We start from the raw sequence: 12649 nt of genomic DNA, 5'->3' as shown, positions 1-12649 counted from the left end.
GGAGTCCTGGTTCTCAGCCCCCTCCTGCTCTCACCACCAGCCCCCACTCCCCTCCCAGAGCCGCGGAGAACCCAGGAGTCCTGGTTCTCAGCCCCCTCCTGCTCTGACCCACCAGCCCCCACTCCCCTCCCAGAGCCGGGGAGAACCCAGGATACTGCTGAGATCTTTGATCTGGGCTCAAAGCTCTCCTGGGGGCAGAGTCCAGCAGGGCGTTTGGGGTGTGAGTTACCGGGGGGGGGGGGAGCATTTGGGGACTGGTGGCAGATAGAGATTTGGGGCACAGGGCAGATTGTGTGACTTCCAAGGGGATGAGTTTTTGGGGTCCCTGTTAGTACAGGGCTGACTCTGGGGGCAGATCTTTGGGGTGCGCAGAATCCGGCTGATTTCTATGGCTCTTTGTCATGGACAGTTTGGGGAGACAGCTTTTTAGGGTGACTCTGAGCACCATTTTTGGGGGGGTCCCGTTCATGAGCGACAGAACTCAGAGCAGATCTTTGGGGTACGGCTTGGTGGAGGGGTGTATTTCTGAGTTTAATGGGGACAGATTTGGGGGGGTCTTAGCGGGGGACAGTTCTTGGGGACGGATCTGGGGGTGACGTTCATTGGGGCAGATTTGGGGGCGCGTGCGCAAAGCAGGGAACACGAGACGACTGAACAAAGCAGACGTGTGTGGCCTGCGTTCTTGAGGGGCCGAATTCAGACTGACTTTGGCAGGGGTGGGTTTCGGGGGGTGTTTTTTCGCGGGGACGGATGGAGCTGAGAAAACCGACCCGGCCCTAACCGTGCGCGACTCTCCCTTCTCATAGGTGCTGGCGGATCTACTCTCCTTTGTGCGGACGCAACAAATAGCTTTTTTCCCTTCCCAGATTCCTGGAAAGGGGGAGGGAATTTGTATTTTTATACTGTCTGGAGCGAGCGAGATCTGCAAAGAATTTCCCCTGGCGTCGGGATGAAGATTGTTTGAGCAGAGAACTCGATAGAACCCAGGCGTCCGGGTTCCCAGCCCCCGCCCCGCTCTAACCCGGTCCCCTCGCTTGGGATTTGATCCGCGAAGCATTTAACCGAGGAAGAAACCACAGCGACCTGGTGCTGGAGGAAAGGAATTGGGTCCAGAGGGAAGTTGACAGACCGATGCGGTGGGAGTTGGTTAACGGGGTAACTGGCTCTCGGAAGGAATGGATCAACGGGGGCACTGATCCAAGACTTGGGTGCTGAGGAGAAATTGAGCGGCTGAGTGCTTGCTTGGGTCGTTAATGCTAACGAGCGATCGGCCCCCTGCCCGGGGTAATGGATCGGCTGGTGGGAGAAGCAGGCCCCAGGGGAAATTGATTGGCCGGTGGCCACAGGTCAGGAAGAGAGAAGGGGGCAGAAATTGAGCTGAGATCTGGGGCTGGAAGACGCTCTCGGTCGGATAATCGGGGCTTGCCGGGAAGCAGGACCGATTGGCGGAGGGGTGCCCCGCCCCCGGGCGATATTGACCGGAAGATGGAATTGATCAGCTGACTGGGGAGTCGGTGCCCAGGGCGTGACACTGATCAGAGGAAAGTGACTCATTGACTGGGAAATTGGTCGGGTTCAGGGAGAACGGGGGCCCAGGAGGGCTTGGCCGGGTGGGTGATTTGCCCGGGGGTCCATTGAAATTGATCCGAAAAACTGACTGTGGCCGGGTGATCGGGAGTCACTGATCGGCCGGTGAGAGGGGAGACCCGCCGGCCCATCGGAGACCCCTGCGGGGAGACGACTGAGCCGTTTCTCTCGCCCTCCGCGGGGATCGGTCGGTCTCTGCGCCCGGCGTGGGGCGAGCTCCCAGCCATGGCGGGTCCCTCCTCCTTCGGCAGATACACCCACGCCATCGTCCGCAGCGTCCCGGACTCGCTGGCCGCCCAGCCGGACGGGGACGGGGCGGAGCCGGTGGACCTGGCCAAGGCGCACCGGCAGTACGGGGTCTACACCGGCATCCTGCGGCAGAAGCTGGGGCTGCAGGTGATCGAGCTGGCGGCGGACGAGGGGCTGCCCCGCTCGGTGCTGGTGGAGGACGCGGCCGTGATACAGGGCGATACGGCGCTCGTCACCCGGCCCTGGGAGCCGGCGCGGCGCGGAGAGGTAACCAGGACGCCTGGGTTCCTTCCCCGGCTCTGGGAGGGGAGTGGGGGCTGGTGGGTGAGAGTGTGTGTGTGTGGGGGGGCTGGGAGCCAGGACTCCTGGGTTCCTTCCCCGGCTCTGGGAGGGGAGTGGGGGCTGGTGGGTGAGAGTGTGTGTGTGGGGGGGGGTTGGGAGCCAGGACTCCTGGGTTCTCTCCCCGGCTCTGGGAGGGGAGTGGGTCTAGCAGTGCCAGTGCTCGGCTCGTTAACCCATCAATTATTGTAGCGGGGGTGGGGTGGAGGCTAATTCTCCATCTGCTTCCTCCAGGGAGGCCCTGGGACTTGTCTCCCCCCGTCTCCCCTCCCCACTCCACTGGGGTCTGGAGAGGAGAGTTGGTCACCTGACCCGAGTTGCCGAGGCAACTGCTCATTCCAGCATGACCTCATTGGTGATGCAAACCCCTCCCTTACGCCTCCAGAGACCTTTCGGGAACCCCCCTCCCCACCCCTCCTCAGCCAGTCCCTGCCCTGGGGCCGGGTGGGAGCCGGCGCCCCCCAGAGGGGACAGGCCCCTGCCCCATTCCCTGCCCCCAGAGCCAGCCAGTCCCTGCCCTGGGGCCGGGGGGAGCCGGCGCCCCCTAGAGGGGACAGGCCCCTGCCCCATTCCCTGCCCCCCTGAGCCAGCCAGTCCCTGCCCTGAGGCTGGGTGGGAGCCGGCGCCCCCAAGAGGGGACAGGCCCCTGCCCCATTCCCCGCCCCCTTGAGCCAGCCAGTCCCTGCCCTGAGGCTGGGTGGGAGCCGGCGCCCCTAGAGGGGGACAGGCCCCATATCTCGTTTCCCACCCTCCGGAGCCCAGCCCGTGTGGCTGAACCTTGCCGGGTAGTAGTAACTCTGGAGGGGGGAGCTGAATGCCGGGGGATGAGGGCGCACACAGGCGGGGTAGGTCGGGGACGTGGAAGAGGGATGTTGACTTTCTGAACCCCCACAATCTCTGATTGGTGCTGGGTGCAGGCCGCTGAAGCCTGCCTAGAAGTAGTGAAGTTTGAGGCCTGGGTTGGGCGCCGTGGGGCGGGGTCAAAGGGCCTGTGTCGCTGGGGCTGGTTGGGTAGGGTGAGCGTGTCAGCTGGGGTCAACGGGGAGAGGGTGTTGGTAGCCATTTCTGGACCCTCATCATCTCTCCTTGAGGTTGGGTGTAGGCCGCTGAAGCCTGCCTTGTAGTAGTGGTGCCAGAGGCCTGGATTGGGAGCCATTGGAGGGGGTCAAAGAGCCCATGTTGGCAGGGTTGGCTGGGGAGGACAAGGGTGTCAGCTGGGGGGGCACCGGCAAGGGGGTGTGGTGGCCATTTCAGAACCCTCCCAATCTCTCTCTCCTTGGGTGTAGGCCCTGAAGCCTGTCTGGTAGTTCAACTCATGGGGTTGCTAAGGGATGGGCCAGTGTAGAGGGGGAGGGGGGAGTGTAGGGGAATCCCCTGCAAGAGTTAATCTCTGTTGTTCGGGGTGGGGGGCCCGATCCAGATCAGCAGCATCAAGAAGGTCCTGGAGGAACTGAAGATGCGGGTGGTGGAGGTGACGGACGATGGGGCCACCTTGGACGGCAGCGACGTGCTCTTCACAGGTGAGTGCCCCAGCCCTGGCGGCGACGGGACAAGTAGCCATGGCTTGAACCCTGGGTGTGAACCAGCAGGGGGCGGTGTGGAGCAAACTGCCTTCCTGTAACCCCCTAGTCCTCATTCATTTCCCAGAGCTGGGGAGAGAACCCAGGAGTCCTGGCTCCCTGCCCTGCCCCCCTCCTGCCTCATTCTAAGGGCATTGGTCAATTCCCAGCTGCACTGGGAGGTTGGTTAGGGGGTGGGGGGCCAAGGGGAGGTGGGGCTGATGGGGCACCCGAGGGGCCAGCTCCAGCTTGGGTGCATCTGAGTGAAGCCAAAGCAATGGGAGCTAATTTGGCCATGGCATCTCGAGGGTTAATGAGCCTTGTCCCGCCCCTTCCTGTCTCCTTACAGGTCGAGAGTTCTTTGTGGGCATCTCCAAATGGACCAATCACCGAGGGGCGGAGGTGGTGGCGGATGCTTTTCGGGTGAGCTGAAATTTTGGCAGGGTCAGGGATCGAACCCAGGAGTCCTGGCTCCCACCCCGCAACTCTCCCTTTTCCCAGGGCTGCAAGTCGGGACTGAAGGGCACCGGCAGAGCTGTAGGGGGGGCAGGGCTGGGCTAGCAGGGGCTGTGGGTCGGGAGTGAGGGGCACCGGCAGGGCTGCGGGGCACCGGCAGGGCTGGGCTGGCAGGGGCTGCGGGTCGGGAGTGAGGGGCACCGGCAGGGCTGGGGGGCAGGGCAGGGCTGGCAGGGGCTGCGGGTCGGGAGTGAGGGGCACCGGCAGAGCTGGGGGGCAGGACTGGGCTGGCAGGGGCTGTGGGGCACCGGCAGGGCTGGGGTCCATGCATGTGTTTTTCTCACCCTTCCCCGGGTGCCAGGATTTTGCTGTCTCCACGGTCCCCGTGACGGGCTCCTCCCATCTGAAGAGTTTCTGTAGCATGGCTGGGCCGGACACAATCGCCATTGGAAGCAGTGAGGCTGCCAAGAAAGCCATGAGGGTAACGGGGCCTATACCGGGCTGGGTGGGCCCAGGGGGGCTGAGGTGTGGTGGTAGCTGTGGGATACTGGGCTGGGTGGGCTCCGGGGGGCTGAGCGGTGGTGGGAGCGGTGGGATACCGGGCTGGGTGGGCCCGGGGGGCTGAGCGGTGGTGGGAGCGGTGGGATACCGGGCTGGGTGGGCTCCGGGAGGCCGAGCGGTGGTGGGAGCGGTGGGAAACCGGGCTGGGTGGGCTGCGGGAGGCTGAGCGGTGGTGGGAGCGGTGGGATACCAGGCTGGGTGGGCCCGGGGGGCTGAGCGGTGGTGGGAGCGGTGGGGACACCGGGCTGGGTGGGCCCGGGGGGGAGAGCGGTGGTGGGAGCGGTGGGGACACCGGGCTGGGTGGGCCCGGGGGGCTGAGCGGTGGTGGGAGCGGTGGGGACACCGGGCTGGGTGGGCCCGGGGGGCTGAGCGGTGGTGGGAGCGGTGGGGACACCGGGCTGGGTGGGCCCGGGGGGCTGAGCGGTGGTGGGAGCGGTGGGGACACCGGGCTGGGTGGGCCCGGGGGGCTGAGCGCTGGTGGGAGCGGTGGGATACCGGGCTGGGTGGGCCCAGGGGCTGAGCGGTGGGATACCGGGCTGGGTGGACTCAGGGCACTGATCTAAGGACTGCGTGGAGGAGGGGGGACCCCAGGCCCTGCTCTCACCCCCGTCCCCCCGCCCCAGAGCATGGAGCAGCTGACCGATCACCACTACGACACGCTGACGGTGCCGGACGACCCCGCCGGGAACTGCGTCTACGTGCGCCTGGGGCCCAAGGGCTGCGCCCTGCTCCACCGCAGCCCCGAGGAGTTCCCCAGCAGCCTGCTGGTGAGGGGGCGGAGCTCGGGCGCTGGGGGCGGGGCTAGAAGTGGATGGAGGGGGCATGGGCGACCTGGAATTTGGAGACCTGGGGGCGGAGTTTGGGATAGGAGGGCGGGGCCTGGGGAACTGGGGGTAGGGCTAGGAGCGGGTGGGTGTTCCATAGGGGATGGGTGGTGTGAACAGGGGCAGGGCTTTTGGATCTGGAGGCGGGGTTTGCGATAGGAGGGCGGGGCTAGGAGTGGGTGGGGCTGTCAATGCAAAGGGAGTGGCATGGAAATGGCTCCTCCTTACCCACAATGCCTTGCTGACCCGTGTGTCTCCCCACAGCCCTTCCAGAAGCTGGCCGACCTCACCCTGATCCCTGCCGCCTGCAGCGAGGTGGCCAAGCTGGGGGGGACCCTCAGCTCCTGCTCCCTTCTCATCAACAAGAAGCTCGACCGCTAGTGCCTCCGGCCCCCCCAGCTACGGGGGGGAGCCTCTGACCCCCCCCATCCTCCCTATGTGCCCATCTTACCCAGCCCATGCCCTGTACCCCCAAACCTCAGGGCACCCCTCAACTTACTGCCCATCTGGGAAGTGGTGATCACCCTTCCCCCTACTGCCTCCCCACCTGCCTGGAAAGTGGGGTCCCCCAAGCCCCCAGAAGCCGGGGGGGCATATTTGGAACCTACCACATCATGCGGACCCTGAAAATAATGGGGTCCTGCCTTCTTGGGAGGTGGAGAGCAGGGGGTCTCCATTAGCAGGAGAGGGTGGAAGCCCATTGGGTGGGGCCTCCAAATTGTTGGGGGTCCCTTTGTTCCTTCTCCAGGAGCAACGGCGGGTGGGACCCATCTATACTTAGTGGGTGGCCTGGGGAGGGAGGTGTTACATCCCCATATGGGGGTTTGGGGAACCCAGCTATGTCCCGCTGGGATAGTGGAGGGTTTGGGGGACCCTGATTTATCATGCCACCGGGGGGGGAGGTGTGGGGGATACAGGCATGTTATACCACGCAATGGGACCCCAATATTGAAGCCACGGCATTGGAGGACCCCCGATACCTGAGAGCCCTGAATTAGGGGGGACCTTTCACTGTGGTTAGGATCTTCCAGCCCCCCTCTGCCATTCATCCACTAATCTATGGTGCTGGTGTTTTGGGGGTAACCCCTCTCACCCCCTTGAAACACAACTCGCTCCCCACTGCCACACCCCAATAGCACGACCCCTTCCCCCGTTAGCAGTAGCAACTGTGGGTCCTTGGGGCTGACGGTTGGTGGTAGCGCTGGGATACCAGGCTGGCTAGGCCTGCTGTGGGGCAGCTGGGGATCCCAGACCTCTAGCTATGTAAGGGTGACTGCCCCCCCAAAGACAGGGGTGCCTTGTGTGTGTGTTAGAGTAGTTAGGGGGGCTCCTAGGAGCCCCTGGTGATGTGGAGTAGGAGCGCCCCCGAGGGCAGAGCCAGGGTGTTGATCCAGAGGGAGGGGGTGTTTAGCTTCTCACTGCCTCTGAGATCTTTGACACAATAAAGAATTGAACCAATTTAGCTCCGAGTCATGTCTCAATTAGGGGGGGACCTGTACCCCACTGCTTACCCCCTGAGCCAGCCAGTGCCCCCACCCGGAGCCAGCATCCCCTAGAGGGGAAACCTCACACTTCAATTTCAATTCTCTCCATTGGACCCACTTTAATTTTTGGGAGGGGGGTGCAAAATGCCAACCCCCCAGAGCAGCTGCTGTGATCCATAAATAGATTTAATGTCAACTAAATAAATAAGAGTTTAATTCAGTTACAAATATTTTCCCTCTTAAATAGTCCAGTCTGCTTTGGTGTATTGAAAACAAAAACGCTCCGGTTCTGGCCGTCCCTGTCCCAGCGGGATCATCGGACTCCCGAAAAGCCCAGAGCTGCTTGGCACGTTGCTGCTGAGGTCGCGTTCGGTATGACTTTGTGTAGGGTCTACAAAAATAAGAGCTGGTCAACAACCCCCCCAGGAACAGCCGTGCAGCTGCTCTCTGAGGTGTGGGGGGAACTGCAGGCACTGAAGGCGAGCTCCATACTGTTGGGGGGGGGGGGGGCGGCTTTGTATATCCCCATAGCTGACCCTCCCTGTGTGAGGGAGACCTTAGGTGGGGGCCACCAGCTGGAGGATCATCCTACATCTCCCTCCACTGTCAGAAGAGCTGCCAAGATGGCTGCCACAACAGTTCTCATGGTCAGCCATCTTGGATGACACTGAAGGGTCTCCCTCCACCTTCGTCTCTTCCAAGATGGCTGCCCTGAGGGCTCACCCTCCATTATTCGTGGCCACTGTCTCGGACTAAGCTTTCAAAGGAGGCAGAACCTATTCATGAGTGGCTGTCTGGGAAGAGACTTCAGGGTCATATTGTCTTGAAAACCTCTTCCATGGTGGTTACCAAGAAGGGTCAACCTCCATTTTTCATGGCCAGCTTCTTAGATGAAGCCATCGGAGGGGAAGCGAGGTCTTGGCGGCCATCCTGGGCAAAGGCTTGGTGGGGGAGAGGCGTTGTGGGCAACCATCTTGGGTGAAGGCCTGGTGGGCGGGGGAGAGGCGTTGTGGGCGGCCATCTTGGGCGAAGGCTTGGCAGGGAAGAGGCGGTGTGGGCAGCCATCTTGAGTGAAGGCTTGGCAGGGGAGAGGCGGTGCAGGCAGCCATCTTGAAAGACGCCAACCCGGGAGTCCAAGCTGTCGGCTATGTCTCTAGGCCCGAGTGAGGCCCAAGCCCCAGTCTCGTGGGCCGCAGACAAACTGCCCCACCCTAGAGGTTGGTGTCGCCGATCAGGGCCTTGAAGGCTAAGGTGTCCTCGTGGATGTAGGTGGCTTCCGGGGCGTGGAGCTGGCACAGGGGGAAGAATTCGGGGACGCCGCTGGCTATGTTGCAGTTGCTCACGGGCCGCTGGAAGGAAGAGGAGGCTTCCGACGGTCGGAAAGAGCTTGAGATGTGACGGTCGCCGACTTGATCCAGAAGCGTGAAGGTGACCTGGGGAGCGGATTGAAAGGATTAAAGGTCGTTAGAGGTCCGTGGGGCTGGATGGGAGCCAGCGCCCCCTAGCAGGGAAAGACCCCGTGTCCCATGCCCCTCTCACCTTGTGATGGAAAGGCCATTTGAGCCAGCAATCGTATTCGCCCCTCATCAGCACCAAGAAGAGGGAGATGTGCGTCCCAGCCCCGGTGCCGTCCCCGTTGAGGTAAACCTTGAGGCAGAGTTTGTAGCCGTAGCGGCTGGTGTAAAAGGCTGATGGAGGCAGAGAGAGAGAGATGACTGATATCTGGCTCTCCCACTGACAAACGCGTGTGACTGTGGAACTCCCTGCCCCATGATATTACCACACCAAGGTATTTCACAGGAGACGATTGCGTGGTGGGGGAATTTCTGCTTCCCTCCCCCATGTCCCACTAAGTGCACTGACCTGGGGACACTGTTAACGTGTGGGACTCCAGGCCCCATGACATTGTTGTACCGAGGGCTATTCCAGGCTGACTGACACATCATAGGGGATTTATTACTTCCCACTACTGTTGCCTGGTTGTCTGCCGTAAAGCTAATGACTTTGAATAGTGTTCACCTGTGGAACTCCCTGCCACTAGATTTCACCATGCCCAAAGTGTTCTGGGGGATAATACCCACTGAGGTGCATTATGTGGGATTTATGCTATACTCTGCCCACTGTTAACCTCTGGAACCCCCCACAACAGGAAATCATTGTGCTGAGGACATTCCAGTTGTGGGGCTTTGCTGTCTGGTGAAGGGCATTATAGGGTCACAGACCTCAACATGGCCATCTGGTCTTGGTGTTTTGCCTGCAGGACTGTTTGCTATTGGATCTTTATGTATCTAAAATATTCCCAGAAGGCATGTTGCCTCCATGGAGAGCATTGCAGGGGATTTCTGAACATCCTCTGCTGTTTTCCTTGCTGTAGGCTGGCATTAACCTGCGGAACTCCCTGCTCCTGGATGTTAGCACAGCCAGGATAGCCTCCATGGTGATGCATCCCTGTTGAGGTGCATTATGGGGGATTTGCTACCTCTTGCACTGACCCACACATGGTGTTGGGCTGCGGGAACTCTCTGCCACATGCTATTGCTGTGGCCAAGGTGTGGTGCATGCTGGGGGATTTCCTTCTGCTCCCCGGTGATGGCACTTACGGGGAGAGTAGAGGGCAGGTGTCTGTCTGGAAAGGGCTTGCTGCATCTTGCGCCCTATGTCAGGGAGCCTCCAGAGAAACTGCCCGTTGTAGGAGGTCTGCTCCAGGGCCTCGACCCGGGCCCCCAGGTTGCTGATCATCACATCCTTGAGGGCCAGGAGCGTGTCCTGCTGGGCCACCTGGAAGGAAGGGGACGGAGAAGTTGGTGGGAGTTGAGGTCTGGGGTCCAGTCGGTGGCTGGGATGCTCATGGGCAGGGTGAAATATACCCCAAGGAAGGAGACAGGACAACGGGGCTAAGGTCATGGGTCAAACGTGAGGTCATGGGTCAAGGTTCAGGCCTCATAGGCCCAAACTGACCCATGGGGGAGCAGGTGCAAGGTGGTAGCCAATAGGGGGCGTTGTAGGGCAACTCGGAAAGGTCTTTGGTCTATTTTTGGACCCTGGATCGAATGGGAGGGGTCAGAGGTCAAAGTTGAGAGCACATGGGCCAACCACAGGTCCAATGCAGGGGGGTCAAAGGTCAGAACTCACAGGTCACCATGAAGTCACAGGTCAACTCTGAAAGCTCTTGGGGCAACCATGGGACTAATGTAAGGGATCAGAGGTCAAAGTTGAGAGCAGTGGGGTCATAGGTCAACCCTGAAAGTTCATGGCTAAACCATGGGGCCGAAGGCTGAATCTGAGGGCTCATGACTCAAATGTCAAATCCTTGGTCCAAGCTGGGGTCATAGGTCAACTCTGGGAGCAGGGGCCAAATGGGAGAGGTCAGAGGTCAACGAGCTGGCATGGGGGTTTCTGACACCCCCCCCCCCCCCAGCTGTGGGGCGAGTGCTGACCTTCTCCTCCAGGTACAGGATTCGGGCCATGGCTTCCCCCAGCACGTTGGCCGAGCCCCCGTTGGCCGAGCCTCTGGCCCCCTCGCGCCGGCCCATCTCCCGGCTCAGCACCGTCACGATGTTCTGCAAGGTCTTCTGCTGCGCCTCCACCTCGTCCAGCCGCTGGTCCAGCCGCCCCCGGGGCTCCTGCGGCCCCTGCACCACCTCCACCACGAGGCGCCGGCGGGACGGGGCCGCCAGGGCCTCGCCCTCCGCCACCATCCCAACCTGCGGATGGCGCACCTGTTACGGGCGAGAGGAGAGAGCTGAGCCCACGGGCCCCCCAGTCCCGCCGTGGGGCCAGCCCTGCCTGCCCGGGGAAAGCGCCCCCTGCTGAGCCTCCCGCCCTGCCCCACAGCGCCCCTGGAAATACTCGTCCCCACATCTCCATCCGCCTCGTGCTAGGACAGTGCTTTGACGGGGGGACTAGCTTTTGTCTGAGCACTAGAGCCACGTGTCCTTCCGCCTCCCCGCGGACGTACCCGCCCGTGGCAGCTCAGGGCGCCGTACGGCCAAGAAACCAGCTCCTCCGGGGACAGGGGGTGGGGAGTGTGCGGGGGGGGCCAAGCCCTGGGAGTGGGGTGGGGGGAATGGTTAGGGGGCTCCAAGGCAAGGCCCCATTCCCAGCCCCCCTGAGCCAGCCAGTCCCTGCCCTGGGGCCAGGTGGGAGCCGGTGCCCCCTAGAGGGGACAGGCCCCTGCCCCATCCCCCGCCCCCCTGAGCCAGGCTGGGGAGATGGGGCGCGGCTGGGGTTGAATTTGGAATCAACCCCCCCAGACCGACGTACCCGGTCCAGGTCGTTGAGCAGCTGCTTTCCCTGGTCCTCCAAACACTGAAGACAGGACAGGATCCCGGCCCTGCAAAGCCCGGGAGAGGAAAGGTGTCAGGGTATCGGCACTGCCTGGCACGGGAGGGAGCCCCCTGCTGCCCCCCACAGCCCAGCCCCACTGCTGTCCCCCTGCCCCTCACCCTGCTGCCCTGTCCCCACAGCCCAGCACCCCCTGGTGCCTCCCGCCCTGCTCCCTCCTGGCCCCCAGCAGCCCAGCCCCACTGCTGTCCCCCTGCCCCTTACCCTGCTGCCCCCGCCCTGCTCCCCGCAGCCCAGCACCCCCTGGTGCCTCCCGCCCTGCTCCCTCCTGGTCCCCAGCAGCCCAGCCCCACTGCTGTCCCCCTGCCCCTTACCCTGCTGCCCCCACCCTTCTCCCTGCAGCCCAGCGCCCCCTGGTGCCTCCCGCTCCGCCCCCTGGTGCCCCCGCCCTGCTGCCCCCGCCCAGCAGCCCCTGGTGCCCCCCAGCAGCCCAGCGCCCCCTGCTGCCCCCCAGCGCCCCCCACCTGCTGGAGTCCCGCTCGCACTCTTTGCAGACGTGGTGCCCACAGTCCCTGCTGTGCCCCGGCTCCGTGAGCTGCTCGCACCAGTCGCACCGGGATCCCCCCTCGGAGGCTCCGGGCGCCCCCCCCAGGGACCCCTCTGGCTCCCCCTGCTGGGTGGGGCTGGGAGCCGAGAGCAGCTTGGCGCTGCCCCAGGGGCTGAAGATTATTGAGCTCATCTCGGTGGGGGGAGGGGATGCCTGTGGGGAGAAAGAACCAGACAGGAAAGGGTTAAACGGTGCTGATTGGCTGAGAGCCGGTGCTCCCTCCCTCCCCTGCTCAGAGCTGAGTGGCTGATAGTCAGTCATCTATCCCATTCCGAGCTCTGATTGGCTGGGAGTGGGTCTGTCCCATTCCCTGAGTCTGATTGGCCAGGGGGCAGTGGTATATCCCACTCCCGGAGCTGACTGGCTAGGAGCGGTGGTATTTCCCATTCCCCAGGCCTGATTGGCTCAGAGACAATGACGTCTCCCATTAACTCTGCCCCTGTGCTGATTGGCTGAGCAGCGAGGGTCTAGACCCTCCTCCGCTCTCTGATTGGCTGGAACTTTTCCTGTCCATTCATTCAATCCCGGGTCCACGAGTCCCCCTGGGGAATCCCCCGGGGGCCGCGGACGTTCCCGGAGAGACCCGCGGGGATCCCCCGCCCCCGTCCCCGCCGGGGCCTTTCCATTGGGGGCGCCCCCCAGCTGTCCCTCCACCCTCCCCCTGCCAGCCCCAGACCCCCCCCATCCGCCCCCCCGCCC

The 12649-nt window shown here is 62.9% G+C and overlaps 2 protein-coding genes across 2 annotated transcripts; one reads left to right on the top strand and one right to left on the bottom strand.

The window, feature by feature from the left end:
• Positions 1 to 1401: 1401 nt before the first annotated feature.
• On the top strand, positions 1402 to 7037 carry LOC123345594 (N(G),N(G)-dimethylarginine dimethylaminohydrolase 1-like). Its single transcript, XM_044982577.1, has 6 exons — positions 1402 to 2103; positions 3596 to 3695; positions 4084 to 4157; positions 4552 to 4671; positions 5375 to 5518; positions 5840 to 7037. Exons 1-6 carry the CDS (start codon positions 1813 to 1815, stop codon positions 5954 to 5956), a joined length of 846 nt encoding a protein of 281 aa, XP_044838512.1. The 5' UTR covers positions 1402 to 1812; the 3' UTR covers positions 5957 to 7037.
• Positions 6667 to 12012, bottom strand: LOC123345595 (TNF receptor-associated factor 1-like). The gene is made up of 6 exons (XM_044982579.1): positions 11868 to 12012; positions 11323 to 11392; positions 10497 to 10778; positions 9660 to 9837; positions 8599 to 8747; positions 6667 to 8492 (listed from the first exon to the last, which is right to left on the bottom strand). Exons 3-6 carry the CDS (start codon positions 10755 to 10757, stop codon positions 8271 to 8273), a joined length of 810 nt encoding a protein of 269 aa, XP_044838514.1. The 5' UTR covers positions 10758 to 10778; positions 11323 to 11392; positions 11868 to 12012; the 3' UTR covers positions 6667 to 8270.
• Positions 12013 to 12649: the final 637 nt, after the last annotated feature.

The sequence above is a fragment of the Mauremys mutica genome, chromosome 12 (assembly GCF_020497125.1).
Source record: "Mauremys mutica isolate MM-2020 ecotype Southern chromosome 12, ASM2049712v1, whole genome shotgun sequence".
NCBI classification, from domain to species: domain Eukaryota; kingdom Metazoa; phylum Chordata; order Testudines; family Geoemydidae; genus Mauremys; species Mauremys mutica.
Note: the sequence above shows the minus strand (reverse complement) of the source record. Positions and strands in the feature narration are given on the sequence as shown.